The sequence below is a fragment of the Pangasianodon hypophthalmus genome, chromosome 3, assembly GCF_027358585.1.
Source record: "Pangasianodon hypophthalmus isolate fPanHyp1 chromosome 3, fPanHyp1.pri, whole genome shotgun sequence".
NCBI lineage: Eukaryota > Metazoa > Chordata > Actinopteri > Siluriformes > Pangasiidae > Pangasianodon > Pangasianodon hypophthalmus.
Window position 1 is genome coordinate 6,958,254 of NC_069712.1, and position 18,321 is coordinate 6,976,574.

The 18,321-nt window shown below is 37.0% G+C and overlaps 1 protein-coding gene across 2 annotated transcripts; it reads right to left on the reverse strand.

The window, feature by feature from the left end:
- Positions 1-1,048: 1,048 nt before the first annotated feature.
- Positions 1,049-17,121, reverse strand: LOC117596878 (probable E3 ubiquitin-protein ligase HERC6). Of its 2 annotated transcripts, none has more exons than XM_034302955.2 (23): positions 16,816-17,121; positions 15,747-15,900; positions 14,679-14,761; positions 14,291-14,518; positions 13,156-13,247; positions 12,790-12,917; positions 11,178-11,326; positions 10,497-10,552; positions 9,996-10,096; positions 9,490-9,549; positions 9,218-9,305; positions 8,744-8,924; positions 7,478-7,629; positions 6,903-7,034; positions 6,690-6,788; positions 6,275-6,451; positions 4,830-4,970; positions 4,569-4,735; positions 4,327-4,393; positions 4,164-4,234; positions 3,691-3,874; positions 3,498-3,600; positions 1,049-2,153 (listed from the first exon to the last, which is right to left on the reverse strand). In XM_034302955.2, the coding sequence occupies exons 1-23, from the start codon at positions 17,042-17,044 to the stop codon at positions 1,918-1,920; spliced, it is 3,078 nt and encodes a 1,025-aa protein (XP_034158846.2). In that variant the 5' UTR covers positions 17,045-17,121; the 3' UTR covers positions 1,049-1,917. The 2 variants fall into 2 exon arrangements, with proteins under 2 accessions (XP_034158846.2, XP_034158845.2); XM_034302954.2 differs by having other exon boundaries at positions 9,218-9,308.
- Between the last annotated feature and the right edge of the window lie 1,200 nt (positions 17,122-18,321).

Consider the following 18,321-nt stretch of genomic DNA (forward strand, 5'->3'; position numbering starts at 1 on the left):
TTGGGTGTTCAGCTTTAAATATGTATTCATAAGTTGCATTCTGTTCATGCAACATAAGTTATGTTTTAATAACAACCAGATATATATACAGTACTGTGCAAAAGTCTTAGACACATGCAAAGAAATGCTGTAGAACAAAGATGCCTTCAAAAATAATTAAACTAAATGTTTCTACATTTAAAAAAATACTATAAAGAGCAGTAAAGAGTAATAAATGAATCAAAGTCAATATTTGGTGTGACGATCCTTCGCTTAAAAAAAAAATAGTAGTCTCAGGTGCAGTGTGTGCAGTTTTATAAGGAAATGAGCTGTAAGTGTTACTGAGCATCTTTTAGAACCAGCCACAGTTCTTCTGGAGACTTTGACTGTCACACTTGCTTCTTATTTTTGCAGCAAAATCCAGCAGCCTTCATTATGTTTTTTGTCTGAAAAGTGTCTCTTATGTAATCTGCTTTTTTCTGTAACATTTTGTGCTGGAAAACTAATGTTTGGAAATGGTTTTGTACTGAATCAATAATGTAGAAGTCATAAAATACAAATCTATAACAAAGCTTGTACTAAAAAATACATATATATATATATATATATATATATATATATATATATATATATATATATATATATCGTCCCTCTGTATATACATACAGATGACCTTTATATCAGGCCAGAAAATAAATGCTGCTAAGTTTTGTAATTTATGATGAATACCATTTGAATATGGTGGAATACTGAATACCACATTTAATATTATTTAAATGCCCCGCAAAACAGCTAAAATGTCAGATTATTTCTACATGAGCTATTTATGAGTATGCATAAACATGCATGAATAATGTTATTCATTCATTCACTCGTCTTCAGTAATTGCCTTATCCTAGGCAGGGTCATTGTGGGTCAATGCAAACACTCATTTTAAAGCCAATTGTATAAACTTTTCATAACATAGATGAGCCACTACTGATTAACATTTTCAGTATTTGGCAGAAGACCTTATCCATAGCACCTTACAGACATGATCAAAAAATAGGGACACTTGTTAGTGACACAGTGTGTTTACTTTTTTATTCAGCTGCAGTAGCTGTTGCAAGAAGTAAACCTTAGTACAGATATAATAAACCTTTGGTTACACAGAATTTGATCAGTTAGTATTTGTTCAGAGTGAAAGGAGTTAATAAGTAATATGTATATTAATGAAATTGCTATGTTGTGCAATTCTACCTAAACTTGGATAATACATGGCGATATTAATATAAAGAGATTAGTTTTGCACCCACAATTTGATTTACTGTAATGCAGCCTGAAAGCCAGACTTCAGAAATAGTGACTGCATGTACAAATTAGTATTATATCTGTGGAAGCCTGGTTCTGGCATTTGAATGTTAAATTATACTATTCACTAGGTTTTTATAATTACTAGGTTTTTCAAGATTATGCCTTAGAATCCAAAAATAATCAGAAAGCTTCCTTTCTGATGCTTACAACATTTGAATAAAGCCTGTGAAAAGATTTCCATTCACATTTTACCTCATGAACAGAACATACTTTTATGTTCTGTTGTATTCTGTAGCTTTTTCGATGCGTATCATTGTCTTTAATCAGTGTCATAATGGACAAGCAATTATGCCTGTGTGGCCAATTTCAGTTTTGTATTCACTGCTGCTAATAAGAACAAATGGTACATGCAAGAACCTAACTGACATAGTGTTTCCTGACCCTACTTTGTAAGTGACATAATTCACGCAAATATTCTTTGTAATTCACCCGCAACAAGAAAACTAGTGCTCGTTATTTGAAATTTTAGTAAATCAGGTCTGATTAGCAATCTAATATAACAAGCAGACTGTTAAGCAAAAAATGATATATATGTTATAGCGGTACATAAGATTTAGAACAATGCATGACCTTAATATTCAAAGATCAATTCAAAGATTCACTTGTTGGATTTTCTATCCAAAAGCCTTGGTTGTGGTCTATTGCTTCAATAAGCTTTGCCTCCAGACGTTGCTTGTTCTCATATGGAGGGAGCATGAAATAAGAGTGGCAGGTGAGGGACTCCGGGAGGTGGTCCTGGGTGAAGTTAGGACGGTCCAACACAGTCATCCTAACCTGGTCCATCCCAAGGATGGGTACACGATCACAGCCTGTCAGAAACACTGAAAAAAAGAGGAAGGACAGACAAAGAGATTGTGTAAGAGTATTGCAGAATGATCCAAGGAGGTCAGAGAACTTTAAAATGTAGGCATGTACCATATACGAGAGAAAATATATCACTTCTTTGGATTACTGTTTACAGCACTCAGACTTAGTGGCTTAAGTTTGATGGAAGAATTGTAGTGTATGTTGCAGCGTAGTTTTGGAGGCCCAACATTTCACCACACTAGGCACGTTCCTCTGTTAACTGCCTTATCCTATACAGATGTATCCTTCAAAAAAAATACCTATCTTATTGGGACTCATTGTGAATAAAAAAGAAACCTTTGCAGACAACTTGTTTACTTCTGGGTTTTATAGTACAAATGCAATTCAGGACTAGTTACTCATTGCGAAGTCTTGCCATTCCCTGCATCTTAGTAACCTTGACTTTGCTTGCTGCATTGCTGTGTTTTGACACCTTGCTGTATTTTAGATTATTCTTTGCATTACCCTTTGGCCTTGTTGGAGTTGGAGACAATTGTTAAGGTATGTTCCACCTCTTCATGTAGAACATTTCTGACTGAGATGGTCATTTCAAAGCAATTATTTTCTGCTACTTTAACCATTTCTATGTCCATTTGGAAGTATGTTTGGTTCATCATCTTGTTGAAAGCTCCACCTCAGGCCAAGTCTAGAACATCCTGGCAGAGGCAACCAGGTTTGGGGTCAAAATATCTTCACAAGAAATACCATTTTGTTTAATGGTGTTTTAACTGCTTATTGTGTATTTATTTTTTTTATAACTATATATTTTTTTAGTTATTGTTCTATGTTATATCTATATTTATACTTTTTGTACCCATTAATTTATTTGTGCAGATCAAAAACCATCTGTCTCTTTTGTGTTCTTTGGTTTTTCCCATGGGAACTGATGATAAATATTTCATATTTATACCCCATTTATACCCCAGGACATTGTTAAAGGCAATTGTTGGGAACTGATGGGAATAAATGAAAAAAAGTTTCTCAAGATTGACAATTTATTTGAATATATCTTAGGGGTGTCAATAATTTTGACACATATTTTTGATAGAAAATACTATTTTAAAAAGGCAGTTCTGAGAATGCAATGAGAATTGCTTTGTTAGAACAAAGATAAATATTTCCTCCTATGTATGAGTGGAAAATTTTTGCTCATTTTTTATGCAACATGCCAAATTTTTTTTGAGGGCACTGTACAAATATACAATATGGAAGGAATGACCTAGTTAACTTACTGAACTTAATTACTTTGCCCCAAATAGTTTTTGTCTTATGACTACTCGTTCCATGTTTCCAAAATGAGAATAAATGAATGGACTCACAGAGAAAGGCTTTCTTTTGCTTCTCCGTCAGCTCCTCAAATACCTCCCAGAAAGCAATGATAGAGGGGTGTCTCACGTGGTACTGCCCAGTATATACTGTATTCTACATATAACAATACAGAAGTTGAGAATTTGCTATATAATCATAACAAGATCCTATTTTTTAGTTATAGTATTTTAATAAGTGTTTCACCTGTCTGAAAGTGTCCCAGTCGTATTCCTCTGTGCCCACCATCACTCCTCTGAGCTCCTCCGGCTGGAAGAAGTTCACCACGTCTTCATCACACACTTTGTAGAATCCCCTCTTAAACTCATTAAACACCTGCTCCACTGACTTGTTCAGTGCGTAATCCACATATGCCGCCACAAACTCCTTCCTGTTGAAGTAATAAGTATATATACAGAAAAGATAGCAAGCAGCACAAGTATATTACTATCCTGTAAACACAGAATATTAGGTTTAGGAATAGGCCATAAAAACACCATTCAGCAATGACAAATATTGAGTGACTACAATGAAAATGATGTACACTACTTTCCCAAGATTGATATTAAGAATGAAGCACTGTATAAATTCTATTGTCATTTACTTGTGCAAAAACATAATAATTACAAAATATACTGTGAAAGTTGCAAATCCACTCATTTGAATAAGATGCACGTTACTTGTTAGCACTTGTCACAGGTTTTTCTCTTTCGTGAGAATCCAGCTCCACATCTGCACCATCCCAGTGCACCTATGGTTTGATGGACACGTGCTTATTCTTAAATTATAAACAATGCATAACAAACAGTTAGCCATTTTGTGAAAGCTCACTGAGTCTCTTACACGGAAAGTGATGTCCATGTTCTCAGCATCGTCATCTTTGTAGTCATGTAAAAGGTATTGCAAACTCCTGAGAGACACAATAAAAGAGATTAAAACATTCCAGCCCACTGATTACTGAAATAAAGACACCATTTGGGTTACTTACAATTCCACGGTCACAGATTCTTTAACTGTGTAATGTTCTGACTCCAAGTTTTTTAACACAATGACACCAATAAAATCAATAAACTCAAATTACTTACTTGCCAACTTGTGGCCTGAACTCATTCATATCCTCCAGAGTGGGCTTTACACTGACCAGCTTCTTAAACAAGGCCAGAGGAAAGGGCATATGCACTATGTTGTTATTGTAGAGGGCCAGGCCGCAGAGGATCCCAAACAGGAAGTACCGCTTTGAGTCATGTGCTGGCTAAAAGAAAGAATCAGAGCAATTCATTGATAATTCATCTGCGTAACAGCCAAATGTTTTTAAAAAGATTACTGAGGAGAGTTTTGATTTGCACCTTGGCAGGGAACCAGATCATTGTTTTGCTGTCATTTCTCATGAACATCCTTGATTCAGGAGCCAAAAGCTCATCAAAAGCATGGAGGAAGAAATCCCTTTTGTTCACTTCAGTCAGTTTGGAGTCTTCTACAAACTGCACCTGCAAGAAATCTGAAGGTTATGGGAATGCATTTGCCTTAGAAAACAAACCCAGTTAATAGATTGTTGGGCAACCATAGGGCATTAGGCAACTACATGGTTCCCAGTTCAATCCTGAGCTTGGGTTACTACATTACATTTTTACATTCTACTCATTTGGATGATATTTTGATCCAAAGAGACTTACAACTAAGACAGGACAGAGCAGTTGAAGGTTAAGAGCCTTGCTCAACAGTGGCAGATTGGCGGCAGGGTCGTTTCTTGCTATAAGCAATAAAAGCAGTTAATTTTGGCCCCTTGACCACCAGGGGGCCCCATGATTTTTAATATTGATATGCTAAAACACACTTTACTATCATTTGGTGAAAAGTTTTAAGTATGGGTCAGTTGCATTGGGTTCCCTTGTGATGTTTAAAGAAAGGAAACTGCAATTTATCTAACTACATAAGGTAACTAACAAGGTAACATCAGAAGATCACGAAGAAGCAGCGGTCATTGAGCATTTGTATCTGTGGTGAAAAATCACAAATTAAGAAATTAAGTTGAATTAATTGGATTTAGTCAATTTGTCCACTGTCTTGCTTCCACTTGGTGACGTTGGTGAAGTTGGTGTCTAACTAGCTAGCTAGCTAGTATCTAGAGTAAACATTTTTAGGCTAACACACGTTAAGTTGCCAGCTTGTTACTAATACTTCGACAGTCGTTTCTACTACTACAACAGTCTGTTGCCTCATACAGTATCAGTTCTGTTCATTCTTGCATATAAAATAATATGATTGGTGTGGGGTCCTGAATAAGTTGTCAGTTAGGGTCCCCAAATATTCCAAAATGGCTTTGGTTGGCAGTCCTGGGATTTGATCTCACAACCTTCCAATCAGGAGCCTTAACTTCTGAGCCTGTATTTCCATGTCTGCCAGGATTTTCTCCAGGGTCTCCATTTTGCTCTGACCTCCTAAAAACATGCTAGTAGATGGCTAGGCGAAATTGCCCTAGGAGTGAATGTGTGCATGTGTGTGTTTATGTGTGTGTATGTGTGTGTGTGCATGGTGCATTGTGATGACCTGACATCCCATTCATGTTGTTTTCCCACCTCATATGGTGTTCCCGGGGTAGGCTCCAGATCCACCATGAATGACGATAAGTGAATGAAGAAATTAACGTTTCTGCATAAGAATGCTATCCTTGCTAATAATAAACAAAGACTACTGGAGTATCACATAGAGTATTACATAGAGTATTACATAGTTATGCTAAGTAACCACAATTTTTTTTCCACAGCTGCTGTAAAAGCTGTTTTCTTCTCACCACTAATGTTTTTTTGAAGTTGTCATGGTCGGCATTGTCAAGTTGTCTGAATGTGTCCTCGAGCAAGGCAGTGCGTCTCAGTTTCAGCTGGAGAATGGGTGTCGGGACCTCCCATTTATATGCCTCCTGAAACATCCCTCCAGCTGCCACATCATCGTGGATGAACTGATGAACCATCTGGAACCAATTAGATCAGAATAAGTGGCGACAGGTTTAGACAAGTATTTCAATATTTTACTAGTTTTATGGGGTTTGCCAAAAAGATAATGTAACACCTAGTTTACTGTGACATGCATTTTTTTTTAATTGTGTTTCGTGAAGCTATGTATCGTTTCAATTAATGACTAATTAAGAAAACTTCAAAAGGGAAAATGAAAGATCACATGATATTGTTTATTATCAATAAAATTAATACCTGTGTTATGGATGCAACATAGTTTAAAATGATGATTTTGCTCTTCAGATCCAAAAGAAATGGGTAACGACAGAAGATAGCAGGTGTATGTTCCACTTCCTCTCAGGCCATAAAAAAGATAAGAATTAAAAAGTAATAATAATAACAACATTTAAGTTAGCTTGTTATCTGTTTGTTTACTGGTTTTGAGCTATAAACTCCACCCCGTTTTACCAGAACTTCTCCCCATTTAATCTGCCTCCACAGCGTGACGTCCCGTTGAAGTAACTGAGGCGAGGTGCCTATCTCCTCTATGTAGAACTCAGTGAGCGCAACCTGCCTCGATCTTTCAGCTCTTTTGTTTCCCTTTAAATAGAATACATGGGTATATTGATCAGTGTTAATCTACTTTCTAGTAAAGATTTAAGAAGTCATTTAGCTTTTATGAAAGCTATTTCAGTTTGTCCCTAGGTTTAAGTGGATTGCCTTTAGAAATGTAAATTCATTTACCAAGAACTCATGAGAAAACATTTTCACAAGACTTTATAGTACTTGTACAAGCCTATGAGCTTGGGATCAAACTGGGTGCTACAATAATCCATCATGAATGTTAAATTGCATCAAGTGTGTGTGATATTACTAAAAAAATGTATGCAAAAATGTATGCAGAATAACTGAGTGCAAAACTAATGCTGGATACCAAACATTTCCTATTCCCCGCCCCCAACCACAACAAATTTCTGACTTGAAATGTTGCATTGTATAATAACTGTGTATTAGAAGTATGACAGCCAAAACTGGACACTGACCCTGTAAAGTAACTTGAGGACTTCCAGCACTGCTTTCACACCAGGGTTATAGTTTAACCACACATTGGACTTCAAGAGGAAGGCAAGTGCTTGTTTCCACATACAGATGTGCTTGGTCATAATGCTGGCATCCATGGAGGACAAGTACTCCTCTGTAGGTCACAGAAAGAATAAACAATTAATATATAAAATCAATTATGATCACTATAAGCAGTAAAAGGTAATATTATAACATTACTAATAATAATAATACTACCCATCTCTGATCTCACAAACATTCAGTACTCAGAGGGCAAGTTGTTGTGTCACTACTGCCCTTTTTAGGATGCTTGGGGGAAATGTCTTTAGCTGCCTAGTAACAGTAGCTATTGTACAAATAACATTTATCTGCGTTTCCTGCACCACAAATCACCCTTATATTCCTATAAGTAATATGGGTTTTGGCTATAAGAGGATCCAAAATTCTGAGTCCTGAGTTCTTTTTTTCACAAAGCAAGAATAGATTGCTTTAAATCAAGAAAGTTAAATTTTTTTTCTTTTATAAAATTATATACTGTACAAAAATCCTGTTGACATGCCACATACTTATCATCAATTATCTGTATCATTCTTACATTTCTGACATCTGAATTATTGCCATTACTGTTTTCAGTCAATTAAAACAAACATTTATCGCTTTAAATAAGGATATAATTGTAACATGCAGAAGTGGGAGGCAGGATGCAAAACTCAGCATGGGTTTTATTATGAAAAGTCCATGAAACGGGGTCAGAGCACAGACAGATCCATAGTTGTAAGATGTAATTGTAAGATAGGGAAAACAACAAGGAAATGATATACATGGAATTAGAAAGTAAGGCACGAAGAAATTACAGCTGAGACTTAAGAACATGAATGCCTGATAAGACCTTGTAAAGAGGCAAAGAAACAGGCAAAGAAATCCATGAACTAACACAGAAAAGGTGGACACAATAGGGTAACACACCAATGACAGGCCAGGTGTGGAGACAGGACTAGACCAGAAACAAGGCATGTGGAAATGCAAACAAAATGGCATGAACCCAAGACAAAACACTAACACAGTGCTCGTTACGCTGGAAACTGTAATGCACACTGACAGGGGGAATTTGTGAGAAAATATAAATGGCAAAACTGTATTAGTACGACTTCCTGCCTTTTCATGAAGGAACATGGATTCTTATTCTTATCCATATTTACCTGTATTTCTAATAGACATCTATACAGAAAGGAATGTGTGCATCTTACTCAAGCTTTTCATGGCAGTCTCATGGAGTTTTGTGATGGCTACAGCTAACGGCAGCACCAGTTCAATGACATTGTGTTGTTCGTGAAGAATGGAGCATGTGGGCAGAAGCAGGAAGATTTCAGGACACCTCATCACCGGAGCAGCATAAAAAACGATGTGCACAACATGTGTGATGTTTATCTGAGGTAAAAGAATAGTGATAGAATTAACACTACATATTATGGCACAAAAATGTTCAGATGTTCCAATTGTACATAGGATCAAGACAGTCACAGGTCTCAACCTTAACTTTGCTTTGCTATCTTTTTATGGTTACAAGGAGAAAATCATTATTCATCAATAGCTGTTTTATACTGTAATTTATACATTTACTCATTTAGCAGACACTCAAAGTATCCAAAGTAATGTCTAATAATAAAGTAAAGTAATATGCTACATATAAAATTTTGCCTTAAAAAGGATTTGAACTCAACTGAATTCTTGATCCAAGCAATCTTCAGGAGCTGGTCAAAGGTCTGGCTAGCAGCATTCAAATCAACCTGAATAGTACCTGGAGTATTTCTACTGATTACAGAAAACAATTTTAATGTCCAGATTAGTTATTAAAAAAAATTGTTAAGACACACTATAAGCAACTCATCACAGGCATTGAGTAAATGTAACAAAACCAAAAGAGATATCAAATATCAAATATATGCACACTATTTTATACTGCTAATTCATTAATAGATTTTAAGACATTTACCTGTCCTTAATGAAGCAGGCGACGAGATTTGAACTTGTAGCAAAAGTCAAGGAAATCTCCCTGTGATAAAAAATATACTGTATCATGGAAAAATCCATCCATTTTCCATACCACTTATCCTACACAGGGTCATAGGGGAACCTGGAGCCTATCCCGGGGAACTCGGGGCACAAGGCAGGGGGACACCCTGGACAGGGTACCAACCCATTACAGGGCACAATCGCACACATGTTCACACACCCATTCAGACACTACGGGCAATTTGGAAATGCCAATCAGCCCACAATGCATGTCTTTGGGGGAGGAAACCCAAGTACCTAGAGGAAACCCCCGAGGCACGGGGAGAACATGCAAACTTCATGCACACAGGGCTGAGGTGGGATTCAAAGCCATAAACCCCAGAGGTGCGAGGAAAACATGCTAACTACTAAGCCACCGTGCCCCTACATGAAAAAATCATATAGCACTTTTCTTTAGAACCTAAAATTAAGCCACTTTGCTCCTACCTTTTGATTTCTTTGATGCTTTTATCACTCTCCAACATTGTAACCCATCTCTGCACTTGGGCCTTTTTAAGTTTTCCAATTGGCTCTCCAAGAATATTGGTCTGACCAAAAAAAAGAGAAAAAATAATAAATGTAAATGTGCTCTTTTGTTTTTAGGAGCTACTCCAAGATACTTGAAATTATTTCTCCTATTAAACACTATTATAACTATGCTAGCAATGTAAATATGCAGCAAGTAAATGCTAGCAATGAAATACAGGAACAACCAACAAATTAGCAGCAGAACCTATAAGCACATCTACATACATCTTTCAATCTAAACATATTTCAGTGTGAAGCCTTTAGGGTCCTTTAAGGAGTATCCATATCCCAAACCCAATGTTCAACTTTGAGGTTTTCTGTTTTGAATTCGTTTCAGTTGCCATTCTTTTAAAGATAGATAATGATAGATTATAAGAATGAAAAATGTATAGGGAAATATATGTCAGGAAGTGTGTTTACCTTGGAAGGTGGAAAGAAAAGAAAGTTGGAACTCCAGCCAGATGATATCTTCATTTCTGTTTGAATTAAAAGATATTTAATAACGAATACAGGTAAAAACATGTCACTTGAATGCACGTATTTAGCATAAGGTTGAATTAAATAAGTCAGTAAATGTATGACCAGGCAATCTGTTGCAGAGTATTCTTTACTGACTTGTTAGATTTTATCATTTACAGTCTGACTGCTGTGAAGAGTGTGTGTAGAACTCTGGAGTGCATTTAATTTTGTGTTGGTGTAGTTAATTGTGGGTTTTGGCACAAATATCACGGTCATGGCCTTTAACAGCTACTCTACAGGCAAGAAGGAATTGCCTGTGGCTTTGGAGGGAATGCCAAAGGGAGGAGCTGCATTTGGTTGAATTTTGAAATTCAAAACAACTTTAGCGAACATCTGTCAAAATCACTGGCTTTTAAAACCTTTGGCCATACTGACATGCAGTTTAACTAAAAGAGTTTTTCAAAAAACACGTAATTTGCAGAGATGAACTCTTCATGTAATGTATTACAATGATGATTTTTTTTAACTTTACACTTTAGAAGCAGCTGAAGGTGAGAAGTAGGTTGAAAAAAAATGCTATATTGTCATTTATTTCTAGCATACTCTGGGTAAAATAAATAAATGTACTTGTGGCTTGTGTACCTGTGTGTATCCCTGCTCCTGAGTTGCTCCAGTCTCCTTCCAGTCTTACCGGCTGCAGGCTGTTCTCAGTGCCACCACTCGCCTGAACGTGGACGTCACGGCCAAATGTGAAGAGGACACCAGACGGCATCAGAACCAGAGTGTGGTGGCTGTTGTGGTGTAGATTATCAGTAATAAATTAGTCATGTTTGTCAAATGATACTGAATGCTGAAACAAGAACATGTGTATTATTAAATTCTCAATGCCATAGGAAGAAGAGAAACAAAGCAACATCATCAGTAATAAATTACTTGCTAAGTCCTGAATTATTTAAAGGTTTATGTTTGTAATAAAACAATTAAACCACAGCGCGGTTAAATTCTTGATTCTGATTGGTCAGAAGGTGTTGATTAATTTTCTCCGGCTGTAATTCAGATCACAGGTTTATATTAATGCACTCCTTCTAATATGTTCTTTTTTCTATAGTAACGACCTACACATGGACCTGTATGGCAGATGCTCCACATAAATGGATAAGAAAAATGTGTCTAATTGTTAAATATGGTGAAGTTTTCTGTTAGGAGAACTGTAGCATTTATGGAAGGATTCTCCAGTATCAGCGCTTTGTAACAGTCAGAGGTAAAGCTGTAACTATAAGACCTAGGTCTCTGTGGTTTCTTTGTAATATAACAAGCAAGTAAATGTAAATATAAATGGATAAAAAGTAAGATCCCTCATTATTTAATAAATGATATTTGTTGTCAGCTTGCCATGGAATAAAGGAACAAAACACTTCAGGACATGTTTTATAGGAAAATAACTGTTTCACCACATCACACCACCCTATTGTTGATTATTTTCCTATAACAGCACACCCTGTCATGTTTTATTCCCTACATAATACAAATGTTAACACCCACAAAAACATGCAAGCTGATTTACTAACAGAGGCTACAGAGGATTTTGTTCATCTCAATTTGGTGTTTCTACCTAAAGCTGCAAAATGTACAGGGTGGTGTCTATGCAAAATACTTTAATTTTGCACCTAGAATGTGGTTTACCACAGCCTGAAGTCACTTTGGGAATGCTTATTGTGTAGGCACATTAATAAGACTGAAGGGCAGGTATTAAATTTGCGTAAGCCTGTTTCCTTCATTTGATGACAAAATAAAAACCATTGCTTTCTGTTCATTTCTGAAAAAAAAAATGTATCGGTATCTCAAAATAATGAGAAAGTTTTGCAAAATCATGATTTAATGTTACAGTTGGTTATATATTCATCAGCAGTCACACCTCCGAACAGCATTTAAACACAGCCTCTGAAATGGTTTTGTTTATATATACTTTATGAACAGAAAACACTCTCATGTCTCCACTCCTATTTTGCTTTCATACATGATATACAATTACACTAACATGGGAACATTTAGCACATGCAAATGCATTATTTAAATATTATTCTTCCTCTGATTTGCATGTGATCTCATTGACAACAATTTTTTTTTTTGTAAATCATACTCAACACGCCCACTAACTGAGCATGTAGTTTACACAAGCACAAGAAAAAAAAATTTCTCTATTTTGTGGAAATGAAAGAGAATCTGTTCTGTGCATATCTTATTTGTTGATCACCTGCCACAGGTTACTTGTTTAGCAGGTCCATCAATGCCTTCAACTTTCCTGGGTAGAAGCTCGTTATTGGTGGAGTTGTGCCCAAGTTGACCATCAGCTCCCTCTCCGAATGTGTACACCTCTCCAGCCTAAAGATAATAGCAAACTTTCAGAAATTGCATGATGAGGCAGGTAGATTGGAATCTGTATGAATGCTATCTACAGCCAACGTATAATATTCGTGTGAAACCTGTGTAACTGTTCTGTAGCACACATGTAGCACAAATGAAAAGAAACTAAAAGAATGAATTCCTATTATATTAGCAAATATGGACAAATATGAATTGACCCAGCTGTTTTTCTTTGTCCTTGTCTCATTCCATGTACCTTAGTAAGGACAGCAGTGTGAGCTGCTCCACAGCTGATGGAAGAAACCCCCAAGTTCCTCAAAGCTGGAACTACACATACTGCAAATCGGCCTGTAAGATACAATATTATATTAGCCTTCCTTATATAGAAACTCCAACTTGCTAATTTGGGGATCTGTATCTCATTGGTTAAGGTGCTGTGTTAGTGGCCAGATTATGAGTTTAAATCCTTCCAAAGAGCCACTGTTGGACCTGTTTTGATTGGATTCTGCCACTTGTAAGTCATTTTGGATAAAAATAGGGATGCACCAAGTATCAGTATCAGGCCGGTTTTGATACAAAACACTGGACTGGTATCACATGAAATTTGATAGTTTCCAATCTTAAATTCTTTTAAAGCCTTGGCAACAGAAGCTTACAGAGAGTCAACTAGTTTCCTAAGAAGACATCCATATCAGTATCAGAGATCTGATCAGGAAAGTCTTCAGGACAGAGAGATTTGCAGTTTCTCTGTAACATGACAACTGAGATTGGTGACTGACGGCTCAGGAACAACTGTTTATAGCTGTTATAACGTAAGTGATAACAGGAACTTACTTGTCTAACTGATGTTCCACAACATTAAATGTAACTCTAAACAGTTTAAACAGTATGGCATTGTTCTGTAATAAATAAAAAAGTAATCATAATTGCTGTGTTATAAGAGATATAAAACACGTTAGGATTTGTTATTTTTGGAAATTAATAAACTTCACGGTTGGAACAGTAACAGTACTTTGGTACAGCATGTGGCCATATCCCACCCTACCGTTGTTTATTTTCCTATAACTGCATACCCTCAGGTGTTTTATTCTTTACTTATGGCACCCAACTGATTGGCCACCTTTATCTTCCATTGATCTAGGAGTGTCCCATACATCCAGCATTATTTATATTTTTACAGGCCGTGATGTATCTGAAAAACAAAGAAGTAATCCAAATAATTATACTCCTAGGAATCTGTGTATTGAGAAAAGTGGTTATGTTTTTTTTTCTCCTATGATGCTGGACATATGGGACATCCTGTATTTTTAACCAAGCACATGCACAATGAATACTGGAAATTTTTAAAATAGTGCTCAATATCTTATATAAGGCAAAATGTAAAACAGTACCTTTTACATCAGTCCTTTTAAGGCCCAGCTGTCCGACACTGTTAGCTCCACAGCAGAACACTTGAGCTGAGAGAGCCAGGGCCAGGGTGTGAGCTCCACCAGCAGAGATCTGAATGACTGGAACTCCGACAAGAAATCGGACCAGAGCAGGTTCAGGCTGCAGGTCCACTGATTTCCCCAGTCCCAGCTGCCCATATTTATTCTGACCCCATGAAAAGACTTCACCTCCTTCAAGACAGTTAAGTTCTTGTTTCATCAGTATGTTTCATTGTATGTTTTCAACTGTTATAATTAGCTAGCTCAATGTTCAACATTCATTTATTTGGTCTAGTTCATGTTTTTAGAAAGAAGATTACTGGTTTTGAAAAAACATACACCATACACTCACCCTTGGTTAGGGCCAAAGAATGGAAATCACCACAAGCCACCTGCACTACTGGGATCTGGAAGGGTAATTTTATCTGAACTGGCCTGGAAAAGTAGAACGATGATGAGTTTTAGAAATTGTCATGTTATTTATAAATTGGTAGACGCTTTTATCCTAACCCCATCTTCCTTACGGTGTCAACAGATAGTGGCATTGTGAACTATTACAGTATACAATATGAAATATATTAATATGAAGGATGTTGGATATGAATACATAGGGGTCTTGAGATAAGTATAAGCCAAGTCATGATCATGGCAGGACAGGATTAATCTTTCAGGATCCCTGAGACTATTCTCGGGCAGTCTAGAGATTTGAAATGACAAACTTTTTTCAAGGCCATTATCTCTTGTTTGTTTCCACCATAAACAGAAATTATAAAATGGGTTGCCTTATACCAGGGGTGTCCAAACGTTTTTGCAAAGGCGCCCAGATTAGACCACATCTGGAAAGATTTTCCAGAGCTTATTGTTTGGAAGCATTGCCACTTATAAGCTCTAGCAATGTTCTGCGCCTTGTTTGCTCTGATAAAAAATTTGCATCCAGCTCCTTCAGTTTCTCTGCCCTCTCATCCTCTGAATATGTTTTGCATTGCCCATGATTTGTTTCATAATATCTCATGATATTAAATTCCTTAATTACTATGACAGATCAATCTCTTGACAAATGAGACACACACATTTGCTATGGCTCTTGATGAAAAAGTATTCTTGTTTCCAGCTCTTTTGAAATCTCCCCTTAACACCTTCACTGTTAACTTTGCGCTTTTTGTCTGTAGCCATGACTAAATATCATTCAGCAAATTAATTTGCAGGTGTAGACAGACAAAAAAGTCTCTTGTAATTTAGCTAAAAGTGTTAACACAGTCTGCTGCCACCATCAAGTGAAAGGAAAATTTGCAGCGTGTTGGCCAGGGCAGGGGGGACGTATTATACATTCTATGAGAGAAGCTGTGGGACAGTTAACATCTGTCCACAGGCTGCATTTGGCCCTGGGGCTGGACTTCTGATAACCCTGTCTTATACTTACACTGGTTTGGGACATTTTGCCACCGGGCTGCTGTGGCCCAGCTGACCTTCTCCACCCGCTCCCCAGGAAAACACTTGACCTGAATCACACAGAGCCAAACTGTGGTCCTGTCCACATGCTATTGCAGCTACAGCTCCCAATCCTTCAATCTTCACTGCAGAGAGACGGAGAGATGAAAACAGAGACCGAGAGTGAGAGACAGTTACAGAAACAGAAAGTGAGAGACAAACCAATGCATGACAAAAAAAGACAGAGAAAGACTGTAGAGAAAGACCATAACTGAACCAAGATCTCTAAAAAGACTGTACTGAGATCTTTGTAGACACACAAAAAAAAAATTGGATCAATGTATTTAAATTAAGGACAGAATTTCCACTTGAGTAAAATACACATATAAGTTAAACAAAAAATAAGTAAATAATGGAAGGTTTATGTTAAACCTATTAAAAAGAAATAGCTACATCTACAAACTTCATTTATTGTAGTAACATATACATTATATTAATATGTAAAAGTTATATATTTTATTTAAGTGGAAATTCTGTCCTTAAATACATTGATCCATGAGTGATTTTTTCAGTGTATAAAAAAAAGGAAGCATAATTGTTAAAGGCACTTAATAAAACTACATATTTGGACCTTAAGCACCTCTGTAGTGCCTTTAAGATTACTTTAAATATCCTGAACAGTTATATCTGCGTGGAATAAAAATCCACCTGTGCAGTAGTTGATCTGACAGTGTGTTGTGTTCTGCTGATGGATGTGTGCCAGGTATTCCTGAGAGCAGAAGCCCAGAAACGAAAATGAAACTCAGGCACTTTGGCAAGAAAGAAAGTGTTTAAAAAAGGTCTAAAAAGAGGTCAAACAGGACTGTTACTTAACATCCCACACTTCTGAGTAAAATAATTTTCTCTTTAACAGAGTGAGAAAAAGTCTGGGAGCCTGATGACATTTTCCTCTCTCTATAAACCTGTTATAAAGTGTTAGTCTGTCATTGCGCATTTATAAAGCTGCTTATTGTGTGTGTGTGTGTGTGTGTGTGTGTGTGTGTGTGTGTGTGTGTGTTTACCTGGCAGTTTGGTGTCTCTGCTCTTGGATCGTCCCAGCTGTCCTTTAGAGTTTCGGCCACAGGACAGCACCTGACCGCTTCCTGTCAGGAATAAAGTGTGCTGCTCTCCACAAGATATCTGAACGAGTTGTTCATTAAAGTTTACTGAAGTCGGTGTGGCGATGTCTTTCCCTCCAGTGCCGGGAAAAGCGAGCTGTCCTCGGGATGAAGCTCCCCAGCAGAACAACATGATGATGCTGCAGAGACGCTGCTGTGTGAATGAAGCTCTCTCTCATCACCAGTCTGCTCTCTTTCACTCTAATGCTGTCAGACCTCCAGCAGGGGGCGCAGTGGAGGCAAGTCACTGCCAGGGAGCTAATAATAGGCCTACTAGTAATATTCATAATACTGTAACTGCTATAACTACTACTGCTACAATACTACTACTACTACTACTGTTACTGCTACTGCTACTACTACTACTGCTACTGCTACTACTATTATTATTATTATTATTCACTCTAATGCTGTCAGACCTCCAGCAGGGGGCGCTGTGGAGGCAAGTCACTGCCAGGGAGCTAATAATAGGCCTACTAGTAATATTCATAATACTGTAACTGCTATAACTACTACTGCTACAATACTACTACTACTGTTACTGCTACAATACTACTACTGCTACTATTATTATTATTATTATTATTATTATTATTATTATTATTCACTCTAATGCTCTCAGACCTCCAGCAGGGGGCGCTGTGGAGGCGTCTGCTGCTACTCCTACTACTGCTACTACTACTACTATTATTATTATTAGTAGTAGTAGTAGTAGTATTTATTATTATTATTATTATTATTATTATTATTATTATTATTATTATTATTATTCACTCTAATGCTATCAGACCTCCAACAGGGGGCGCTGTGGAGGCGTCTGCTGCTACTGCTACTGCTACTACTACTACAATTACTGCTGCTACTACTACTACTACTGTTATTATTATTATTATTATTATTATTATTATTATTATTATATTTAAATTATTATAATAGCAATTAGTATTGTGTGTTATTGTTTATTCTGTTATTGTTTTATAATTAAAAACAAAATAATTGTTATAAAATAATTCAATTCAATTCATTTTTATTTGTATAGCGCTTTTTACAAAGGTCATTGTCTCAAAGCAGCTTTACACAAACAAAAGTAAAGTGAAGTGTGTGTGTGTGTGTGTGTGTGCCGTCTCTGATGAGCAAGCAGGGCGACGGTGGCAAGGAAAAACTCCCTGAGATGGTGATAGGAAGAAACCTTGAGAGGAACCAGGCTCAACAGAGAACCCATCCTCATATGGGTTTACACTGTAGTGTGCGTGTGTGTGAGCACAATGTGTGTTGGTGTAGTCCATGGAAAACAGCTGAAGCGTTTTCGTGGCAGTGTGAAGCATTGCCGGTGGACAGGTCCAGAGTGAAGGGGGGGAGGTCTGGATCACCGGCAGCTCAGGAGTGATGCTCATCTGGTCCAGAGCGTAG